The sequence below is a fragment of the Rana temporaria genome, chromosome 7 (genome assembly GCF_905171775.1).
Source record: "Rana temporaria chromosome 7, aRanTem1.1, whole genome shotgun sequence".
In the NCBI taxonomy this organism is placed as follows: domain Eukaryota; kingdom Metazoa; phylum Chordata; class Amphibia; order Anura; family Ranidae; genus Rana; species Rana temporaria.
The window spans coordinates 79,405,730-79,417,126 of NC_053495.1; the positions used below are offsets into that span (position 1 = coordinate 79,405,730).

The 11,397-nt window shown below is 44.7% G+C and overlaps 1 protein-coding gene and 1 long non-coding RNA gene across 3 annotated transcripts; both read left to right on the forward strand.

Moving 5' to 3' along the window:
• Positions 1-383: 383 nt before the first annotated feature.
• On the forward strand, positions 384-1,015 carry LOC120944821 (transmembrane protein 238-like). Its single transcript, XM_040358609.1, has one exon. The coding sequence runs from the start codon at positions 468-470 to the stop codon at positions 987-989; it is 522 nt and encodes a 173-aa protein (XP_040214543.1). The 5' UTR covers positions 384-467; the 3' UTR covers positions 990-1,015.
• A 1,145-nt stretch (positions 1,016-2,160) lies between these two features.
• Positions 2,161-5,790, forward strand: LOC120945442. Of its 2 annotated transcripts, XR_005750576.1 has the most exons (3): positions 2,161-2,701; positions 4,893-5,454; positions 5,572-5,790. It is a non-coding gene; the product is annotated as an uncharacterized LOC120945442 (long non-coding RNA). The 2 variants fall into 2 exon arrangements; XR_005750575.1 differs by lacking the exon at positions 2,161-2,701 and having other exon boundaries at positions 4,088-5,454.
• Positions 5,791-11,397: the final 5,607 nt, after the last annotated feature.

Below are 11,397 nucleotides of genomic sequence, written 5' to 3' on the forward strand. Positions count from 1 at the left end.
AACAGTTTGATCACAGACAGACATTGGAAAAAAAGAAGATGACAACAAAATTGTTTGTTTCTGGACTCTTTTACAAGCATTCATACGCTTTCTAGTTCAGGTAACAAACAAGCATTACCTGGCTGGTAGTTTAAGGATGCATGCTTAAGGGATATTTCAATTTCCCAAGTGGCCAGATAACAGGAGGCAAAGATAATAATACTATCTAGTAAAAAAAAGCCCGTGGATTCAACCTATAATCGGTATATGCTGCACCAGCACACAAGCTTGAAAATTGCTTTTGTATGGAGAAATGACATTTCTTTTTTATCAGATGAAAACAGCTTGGTTACCTCTCCCTTGTTAATCTTTTACTACAGCTTATCTCATGTCTCTATGAAGTCATTAAGCAATTCCGCTGCCAGCAGGTAAAATACACCTGGATATTTTGCAGGAACGGATGTTTCAAACACGTGAACTTTGATCTCATGACTGCGACAGCCAGTACAGACACATTTCTTTCATTTTTTTCTGCCATGGCCCTTAGCCGTGCAGGGCTTGGTCGCTGCACTTGCTGTTTTTGGTTGGCAGTGGCTTTTGATATCTTTGGGCTGGCTGTTCTCCTAATTGGAGTATTTGCCAATGTCTTTTTCTATGACTTCCTAATCTATGCTGGATCTATAGTGATCTTTCTGAGCCTCATCTGGTGGGTATTCTGGTACACTGGAAACATTGAAGTTCCTCCAGAGGAGTTGGCTGATGATATAGGGCTTAAGAAGAATACTGGTGTTATGGGGCTTGTCAGGACATTGTCTGGACGACTGTCCAGTAGTTTCAGAAGTCGTCGTGATGCAAGACTGGCAAAACAGGGCCGAAGAGAGAGTCCAGGTCTAAAGCCAAAGTGGATGGATAAACCAGTTACTATACCAATGACACAACAACCTACCAGTATCTCTGCTGTTCTAGACATGGATCAAAAAGTGAGAGGTATTCATACATCTCCTATATAAAGAAATCTGTATTCAGGTTGGTACAGTATTTTATTACAGAATGTAATGAATTGCAATAATAAGTGTGCAATGTATATTATAACATTTTGCATAATCACTGTATAGTTATAATGCTATATTTTTGTTTCTTTTTCTGTTTGGATATATTTGACGTTTGCAGTACATTTTATTTAAAAAAGGTACCCTACATTACGCAATGTGGGATCTAATTGAAATAGATTTTATCCCTGCACTACTCACAATAATATCAAATCTAAGACTAGTTGTATACATTTTGCACTGAATTGATGTAGAGAAGAGAAGACTGCAGATAAAGAGGTACAACGCGCGTAAAAGGATCTGACACCTGGGGGTTTATTTACTAAAGCTAGAGAGTGCAAAATCAGTCATACTTCTGCATTGAAACCAATCAGATACCAGGTTTTATTGCCAATGCTTATTTTAACAAGCTAAAGGTTAGAAGCTGATTGGTTTCTAAGTAGAAGTATGACTGATTTTGCACTCTCTAGGTTTAGTGAATAAAACCCTTAGGGCCAGATCCACAAAAGGGTTACGACGGCGTATCAGGAGAATCAGTTACGCATAGATATCCCTAAGATCCGACATGTGTAATTGTTTTACACTGTCGGATCTTAGGATGCAGTACCGCGGCCGCCGCTGGGGGCATTTCTCGTCGTAAACCAGCGTCGGGTATGCAAATTAGCACTCACGGAGATCCACAAAGGTTTTTCCCTTCGTGAAGTCGCCGTAAGTGTTAGTTTGCCGTCGCAAAGATAGGGCTGCTTTTACAAAGTGTAAAGTTAGTACACCATGTAAAAGTATACCCGTCTTTCCCGCGTCGCTGTCAAATTTTTTATTTATTTTTTTTCCCGCCGCATCTCTTTTTTACCCGTCGCGATTCACAAAACTCGGCGCAACGTAACGCAAAGCACGTCGGGAAAATAGCATCGGGAGCATGCTCAGTACGTCCGGCGCGGGAGCGTGTCTAATTTAAATGGGACTCGCCCCATTTGAATTGGCCCGCCTTCCCCCGGACTGATTTAGGATACACCCCCGCAAATTTCCAGGTAAGTGCTTTGTGGATCGGGCACTAACTTGGACAATTTGCGGCGGTGTAACTTAAATCACAAAAGTTACGTTGTGCCCGCTGGTTGTGGATCTGGCCCTTAGTGCCCATCTCTGTGTATCACCTGAGGCCAGTCACTTCACTGGTTATATATGTAAGGGTTTACAACCACTTAAGTCAAATGCTCCACAGGTCTCTCTCTTGGTCTCAGTCCACCTCTTAACACCACTTAGGTTTCATGAATTCATAAGGAAACATAACAGAATTTCCTAGTGCTCACTGTTTAATCTTCTCAAATCACATTAAACATATGTATTGTAAAAGGACTCTCATGTCCGTGATTTTTACCAAGCCACACCCTCCTCCAGTCCCGCAGTGAACCTGCCCAGCAGGATGATATCGCAGGGCATGCTCACTGACCTGTTGAACCCCAGTTTTGGGGAACTTCCATGAGTATGACTATCTGAAAGGAAATGACATGCCGTATGGGCTCTGTGGAGGGTTTCTGCTGAAATTGAGCTGTGATTGTCGCTGCACCAGTGTTGTGGGAATCACCATCTACATATCTCTTTACAAGGATAAAGGCCCTGGCTGTGTATTAGCCACAAGCAATCAGCCTCCTGTGACAAGATGTCCATGCAAGCTGGTAAGCGTGCATTTCTTATGATGGAGGTTTCACTTACCGTAATTTACAGTGTTAATATCACTGGAAGGACATTTTTATCTTATCTGGACTTTCTATATACTTCATCACTATTTGCACTGCCGGTGTAACATCAAAATGTGATTATTTATTAAGAAGGGTCATTCCATATTGGGACATTTATTTTCATAATTGGTTCACTTTTCTTTAATATACTTTTTGTTTTGGCTTTTCACAACTTATGTTTAGGGTTTAGTGCAACTCTATTTACAACTGCTCACTTTAGACTGTATATATCTTACAGCAGAGTTGCTGCTTTTTAGGATCATTGTAATTTATAGCACAGTTAATTTTTTACATCACATCTATAATCTATATGTAGCAGTACCCCTGTAAAGGCTACTGAGTGTAATGGTCCGTCTGTCACCCTGCCCAGACAGGCACACACTTGCCCAGTTAATTGGCAATCAAATTTTTTTTTTTTTTTTTTTTTGGAGTATATGCTATAAGATTGTAAAAGACAAGACCTGGCTCACTTTTGGTTGCCTCAAGGAAAACAGTAATGTAACGTGACATGGGGAACAGTAGGTGTGGCCGAATTGTGAATGTTATGCACGGAATACAGGGGCCAGGAATATTTACTGTGCAAAATGCAGGGGAAAGAAGTGTGTCATGAGTACAAAACAAAAAGGTACAGCAGTTAGGGGTGTGTAACACATAGTGTAGGGGTAAGAAGAGTGCAAAATCCCCCTCTCGCACAAGCAATACTCTCCCCCACTTTACCCTTTCAACAAAAATACCAACTCCCTCTCCTGCAAAAAAAAAAAAAAAATCCAGCACTAATATTTATGCTCGACCTGCACCCCACCAGCAAAAATAATTTCTCCCCCTCCCAGAACACCCCCCCCCCCCAAAAAACAAAACAAATTCTCTACCCCCTTCCTCAGCACAAGTCCTCCACCATCCCCATCCCAGCACTTATCTCTGCCCCCCTTAATTCCCCCTCCTAATACAAATCCTTTTCCTAACTGGTACAAACCCTCCTTCTCCCAATACCCCTCTCGGAATAAATCCTCTTCCATCACCAAATTCTCCCTCCCAGCACAGCCTCCCATTCCAGTAGAACACCCCCCCCCAAAAAAAAAATCTTTCTTGTAGTATAAATCTTTCTCCTCCTCCCACTCCCTCCACTTCTAGCACAAACCTTTCCCTAAAAAAAAAAATCCCCCTTCACAGTGTAGCGCTACCCCCGAAGGAGCCGCTGGTTGATTTGGGATCTACTCTCTTTGGTTGGCTCACCCCTATTCAACTGGCTCGAACCCTCCCTTGACACATCAGAAGTCTGGTGGGTAAGGTATTGTGACCTCTGCTGGGCTGGGGTCACAATAGCAGGCATACAACATGCAGTAATAATGTGACAATAGTATTACCTGCTTTTATGGATGGTCCCTCCAGACGAGAAAATACACTTCACACAATAAATATATTTATTTGATGTGAGGTTAAAGAAACAAACATACATTTTAATCACATACACACAACCGTTAGGTAATGACTCACTATGATTCTGCAAGGGCCCTTGCTGGAAGCAACAATCACTATTAAAGAATAGGCATATTTGGTTACCAGATGTGATTGGGTGTCTGACGCTGCACAGCTTTTGGTGCGGCCAATCACGTATCCCAATACAGGGGGGCGCGTCTTTCTGGCGCCTCCCGCCTCCATCACTACCATCAGATGGAATGCGCGCGCAAACCCAGCCAGCTTAAATAGCTGACTGGAAAGGGACAGATCATGTCCCCCTCGTGCGTTCCAGCGTGCGTCAGCTTGCTGGAGCGCATTACCCGCGCGCGCAAGTCTGTTGGGATGCGTGCACCGGAAGTGATGCCAGGGGTCAACTTTGGCCCTTTCACTTCCGGTGGAGATGTTACCATTTAGGTCGACGCGGACGGCATAAACGTCAGACGCCGACCTGGATGGATGGACGGAGGACAGGACAACACACACAGGATGCCAACACATGCTTTTGCTGTACATATACTTACCTCTTTCTGGTTCATCTAAGGTAATTCTCCCCCTTATCTTCGCTTATTACTTGATTAATGGATGGGTGCTTTATGTGGACTAGCTAGCCATATGCACCCATATTATTTACACCTATATCCATATACTTATTATTATTATTTTTTCATAGAACCGAGGTGGACCTATAGAGGATCCCATTTAAACCTTACTGTTGAGATTAAGTTGAACCTTATCACCATCGAGGTAACATATTTATTCAGTGACATCTTTGCCCTCCAGTGTGTGTGTTTAAATTATCAAACACATATTTTGACTCTATGGTTGCACCATTTTTTGGCTGCAAGCAATTAGTTGCTTATAATGATAACACCTAATGTGGCCTTTCTATATAATATAATAATTGTGTGACTTTTGATATCTTTTGTATATTTATACAACAATTACCCTACCTACATTGGAAATACTTCCACCATAGTGATTACACTATTATGTGTTCTCCTTTTCTTTTTAGGAGTGATATAGATATAGTACATAGACACCCACATCTCTAATTTCTTTATTGTCTACTGCAAGTCCTAAACATCTCATTGTCTGCACCTGCTGTAGCCAATTGGATCTGGCATCCATTGGTTAGAAGTGTACCAGTCTGCCTCCTTATTACACTGGTGTATCCTTTGTCAACATTTCAGGCAGGTCGACCTGCCTTGGCCCCGAGCTTTTTAACGGAAGTGGTAAGCGCAATAAAAACCTTTTACTTACATGTTTATTTACAAAATTGACTCATGTAAACTGCTATACTGTATTTACTGTATTTGTACTAATGACGTATATTTCTATGTCATACACAGACCACCATATGTAAATAAAGAAACAGGAACAATTTTGCAAGCCCTGACGAAGCACATCAGTGCGAAACTAGTTGGCAAATCTGCATCCATTTTCCTAATTTTCCTTCTTTGTTAATGAATTATGAAATTGTGGTCTTAATCATGTAAACTCTTTTATATGCATTAATTTTATGAAATTTTTTATATATGAAATTAAAACTTTTTTGATACTCCCAAAAACCTTTGTGTTTTGTGCGCCTACCTTTGATACAAAGAGCAACATACCTCACAGTAAAAATCCCTATATTCGGAGGAGAACTTGTTTCTTCCTCCTGATAAATGCAAATTCTTTTAATCCACTATTAAAGAATAATCTAAACTAAGAATGGTACCATTCAGTTAAACTAATGTGGAACTAATGTAGGTAGTCTGTGCTCATGAGCTCCCTCTAGCGAGCAGTCCTGTAAAATAGCTAAAGAATGTCTCGAGACTAATATACACGTTGCGGCCGGTCGGTGCACTTTAGTTTTGTAATCCGCAAGTGGTAAATGATGAAAGGAAGTTATTTTAAATAGGTGTCTGGAACAACAACGTTGGTGGACTGATCGTTGGTGGTCTGAAGGGCCTCTGAGTTTCAGCCAGAGGCCTAACACGTTCTTTTGAACAGCTAGAAGTTGAGCATGTGCTCTCTCACCCGACAGGCTCGATCCGCCTGAGTTCTTCTCAGAAGGCGCGTTGATAAATCACTGCTCCACAGCACAAGGATCCTGGATGAGGGTTCTCCACTGTTTCAGTTGTCAGCTGGGCAGCCTCTTCGATTTCCAGGAACACAGGCTGGATACTGGAGTCTTGCTTCCTTCTGGATGGCTGGTCTCTCAGTGGATTTAGGCCCAGCAGCACGGCTGTGCTGTATTAGCAACTCCACAGAGGAGATGAATGTAGGTCCCGAGAGAGAGAGAGAGAGAGAGAGAGAGAGCAGCCCCTCCCTTTCCTTAAATAACCTCCCCCATAAGTCTGTGCGGAGGTGTCACATGTTCAAATGATGCAGGGCATTGTGGAAAGTGCAGTCTGTTTCTCCTAAGAGTCAATGGAGTCCATGGGCTAGATTCAGATAGAATGGTCTATCTATCCGCCCGGCGTAACGTATCTTAGATACGTTACGCCGCCGTAATTTAGGGCGCAAGTTCTGTATTCAGAAACAACTTGCGCCCTTAGTTACGGCGGCGTAACATATCTGTGTCGGCGTAAGCCCGCCTAATTCAAATGTGGATGATGTGGGCGTGTTTTATGTATATTAACTGTGACCCCCGTATTTGACTCCCAGTGCGCATGCTCTAAATTCCGCCGCAAATCGTCATTGCTTTCGACGTGAACGTAAATTATGTCCAGCACTATTCGCGAACGACTTGCACAAACGACGTAAAATTTTCAAAACTCGACGTGGGAACGACGGCCATACTTAACATAGGATACGCCTCATATAGCTGGGGTAACTATACGCCGAAAAAAGCCATTTTTTAAACGGCGTAAAAAATTCGCCGGCCGGACGTACGTTTCTGAATCGGCGTATCTAGCTCATTTGCATATTCCTTGCGTAAATATATGGAAGCGCCACCTAGCGGACAGCGTAAATATGCAGCCTAAGATATATGCGGTAACTGATTCTATGAATCAGGCGCATAGATAAGACCCCGCACACTCTGAGATACGACGGCGTATCTGGAGATACGCCATCGTATCTTCTCTCTGAATCTACCCCCATATCTCCTGCTACTTGCAATCCCACAATGCATAACTTTCTTAAAGGTATCTTACATATTTACAAGCGGGAATAAAGTTCCAGCGAGGATGGCCTGTCATTAGACTCTGACAGGATGACCCCGCTACACCAGCACAAATCTTCCACCCCACAAATCCCCCTCCCAGCACAGCTCCTCATCCCAGCACAAATACCCCTTCAACATCCCCCCAAGCATAAATCCCCCTCCCAGTACAAAGTCTCTCCCCCAAATCCCCCCTTCCAGCACAACATGCTCCCCATCCTGGAACAATTCCTCTCTAGCGCAAATCCTCTTTCCTCCAAGCCCCTCCTACACAAGTCCTCTCCCCAGTTCCATTACAAATCCTCCCACCTAAATCCCCCTCCCAGTACAAACTTTTCCCCCAAACACAAATCCTCTCTCCCCTTCTAATAAAAATTCATACCTTCCAACTGTTCCAGTTTTAATGGGCATTTACTGAGATTTGAACAAAATCCCAGTGTCCCATGAATCCGGGCTGAGTCCTGGAGCCCAGTGCAGGAACAAGTTCTGGCATCTGACTCTACTAACTTGCCTAGAAGGAGGGCGCTAGTGTGGGAATCCAGGACAAATGCCCTCTCTCCATCTCTTGGGGGTCCCTGGGTCCCATATGCCATGATCATCCCCTCTGTAGCAGCTGGCCCATAGGTTTTGGGGGAGGGGGGTAAGAAGATATTAATCCCACACTTCTGGCATATGTCCTCTCTCAGACCAAAGCTCCCCCCAGCACATATCCTCTTAGCCCCCTAAATAACACCACCAAAAGTACATATATTAAAGTTTCCTCCTTCCCAGCCACTCTCTCCTCTCCCCTGTCCATCAACAGAGCACAGAAAACTTTGTACAGACCTGAGATTAGTGCATGTGCCTGCTCCCCCTCCTCTTCCTGTGTGTGTGTGTTAATACAGAGCGGAGGAGGAGGGGGAGGAGGCAGCTTCGTTCTGCTGTCTGAGTGAGACAGGCTCCCAGGACGGCAGAGAGGGGGGGACAAACATCTGATGGTCGAGCAGTCACGTCATTCGCAGGGTAGTCTGATCCAAATGATGTGTCCGGGTCTGAGGCAGATAGAAACCCGAACACATCATTCAAAAACCGGACTGTCCGGGAAGGGAACCCGTACAGGTGGCAACTCTAGCTAGCACTGCAGGCCTGACACTGACTCAGCAATGCCAAAAGCAGATGCCCTTTGTAGGTAGGGATCCATGGGCCCCTATGGTGTAGCAAAAAAATAGAAAGTTCCAGTGCTAGCTGTCCCTGTGTTTACTGCTCCCAGTACCATCTCTTCAGGCACTGCCAGCCCCCCCAGCTGCAGCTGTTCCTCGCCCCTGCCTGTGCCACCACAATACTCCAGACTGGCGCTGCACCCATCCTAGACTTATGCATCTCAGTCCTCTCAGGAATGCCTCCCAGTTCTCCTGACTGTGTGACCACTCACCGGCCCTCTTGGCTGCCTTTGTGGTTTTGTAATCCGCAAGTGGTAAATGATGAAAGGAAGTTAATCAAATAGGTGTCTGGAACAACAACGTTGGAGGACTGATCACTCGTCAGCGTCAGTCCCTCTGTATAACAACTATGAAGTTAACAGGGGCCTCTGAGTTTCAGCCAGAGGCCTAACACGTGTCTCCGGCTTGTAGGGTGGCACTAAGGTGTCTGTCTAAAGGGAGAGCTAGAAGTTGAGCATTAGTGATGTCGCAAACCTAAAATTTTCGGTTTGCGAACGTGAACTTCCGCAAATGTTCGCGAACGGGCGTACCGCCATAGACTTCAATGGGCAGGCTTTCTGGCCACAATAGTGATGGAAAAGTTGCTTCAAGGGGACTAACACCTGTACTGTGGCATGCCGGAGGGGGATCCATGGCAAAACTCCCATAGAAAATTACGTAGTTGTCGCAGAGTCCGTTTTTAATCCATAAAGGGCATAAATCACCTAACATTCATAAATTGTTTGGAATAACGTGCTTTAAAACATCAGGTATGATGTTGTATCGATCGGGTAGTGTTAGGGTTACAGACAGGGTTAGGGTTCCAGATAGGGTTAGGGTTACAGACAGGGTTAGGGTTACAGACAGGGTTAGGGTTACAGTCTGTAACCCTAACCCTAACCCTGTCTGTAACCCTATCTGTAACCCTAACCCTGTCTGTAACCCTAACCCTATCTGTAACCCTAACCCTGTCCGTAACAGGGTTAGGGTTCACAGTGACAGACCAAACTCTGACAGACCAAACTCCCCGTTTAACGCACAGCACACAACCGCAAACAGTCCATTTGCACAACCGCAAACTCCCCATTTACACAAGGTTGGATACCAAGCTAGCCATGTCCCGTTCCTTGTCCTCACTGATGTCATTGAATGTCTCTTCCTCCACCCAGCCACGTACAACACCAAGGGTCCCTGAAAGGTGACAACAAGCCCCCTGGGACGCCTGCTATGGTTGGTCTTCCACTTCCTCAAAGCCACCTTCCTCCTCTGACTCCTCTTCTTCAGACTCCTCTCTCTCAGAAAGAAGATTTGCGGTCCAAGGACCTAGACTATGGAACGCTTTACCAACCAGCATTCGGTTGTAGGAGAATCACTTGGCCTTAAGGAGAAAGATCAAAACCCATCTCTTTTGAGGACAAAGGAGAAAGGGACAACGAGTGCCCAGAGGCAATTTAGTTTGCATGTTGCTGCGCTATATACGTTTCTCACTCACTCACTGTGCGTTGCCGCAGGTCCAGCAATCGACGACGACAAGGCTGCTTCTGGTGGTGATGGTGAGCACAACTCTTCCTCTTCATGCTCATCTATGGCCTGATCCAGCACTCTTCGCAGGGCACACTCCAGAAAAATCGCATATGGGATGAGGTTGATGATGTTGCCTTGGGTTTGACTGACCAGGTTTGTCACCTCCGCAAAAGGACGCATGAGCTTATAGCCATTGTGCATGAGCGTTCAGTAACGCGGCCAAAAAATACCCAGCTCCGCAGAGGCTGTGCTCTGTTTTTTTTAAATTAACAAAAATGTGTGCGTGCGCCGTGTAATGTACTGTGCAATCCCAATATGAGTGGTATGTTAAGTGGTATTATTCCTATCAGTTTAATCCCTGTTACGTCCCCTATCAGGAGACGTGTATGGAATAGAATTTAGACAACCGCAAAGAGTTGTCAATAGTTGACACACTCATGACATAAATTTTATTCCTCTATGTGTCAATCTTTGTATAGTGATGACTGTGCTCATGCGCACATTTTGGAGATTGCAGGCGATGGGGGTTTTTCAAAGCCTATGGTTGTGCTGAGGTAGTTCAGTCACAGTTAAGTGACCCAGAAAACAATGGCCCGGATTCAGATACGAGTTACGACAGCGTATCTCCGGATACGCCGTCGTAACTCTGAGTGTGCAGGGTCGTATCTATGCGCCCGATTCTTAGAATCAGTTACGCATAGATTTCCCTAAGATCCGACCGGCGTAAGTCTCTTACACCGTCGTATCTTAGGCTGCATATTTACGCTGGCCGCTAGGTGGCGCTTCCGTAGATTTACGCGAGGAATATGCAAATTAGATAGATACGCCGATTCAGAAACGTACATCCGCCCGGCGCATTTTTTTACGTTGTTTACATAAGGCTTTTTCCGGCGTAAAGTTACCCCTCATAAAGCAGGGGTAAGTCATGTTAGGTATGGACGTCGGAAACACATGAACAGCGTCGTATTTTACGTCGTTTACGTAAGTCGATCGTGAATAGGGCCGTACGTAAGTTACGTTCACGTCGAAAGCATTGACAGTTTGCGGCGTAATTTGGAGCATGCGCACTTGGAAACGTTCACGGACGGCGCATGCGCCGTTCGTAAAAAACATCAATTACGTGGGGTCACAAGTAATTTAAATAAAACACGCCCACATCATCCACATTTGAATTAGGCGGGCTTACGCCAACACATTTACACTACGCCGCCGTAACTTAAGGCGCAAGTTTTTTCTGAATATGGAACTTGCGCCCTAAGTTACGGCAGCGTAGTGTATCTGAGATACGCTACGCCCGCCGATAGATACGAAAATGTATCTGA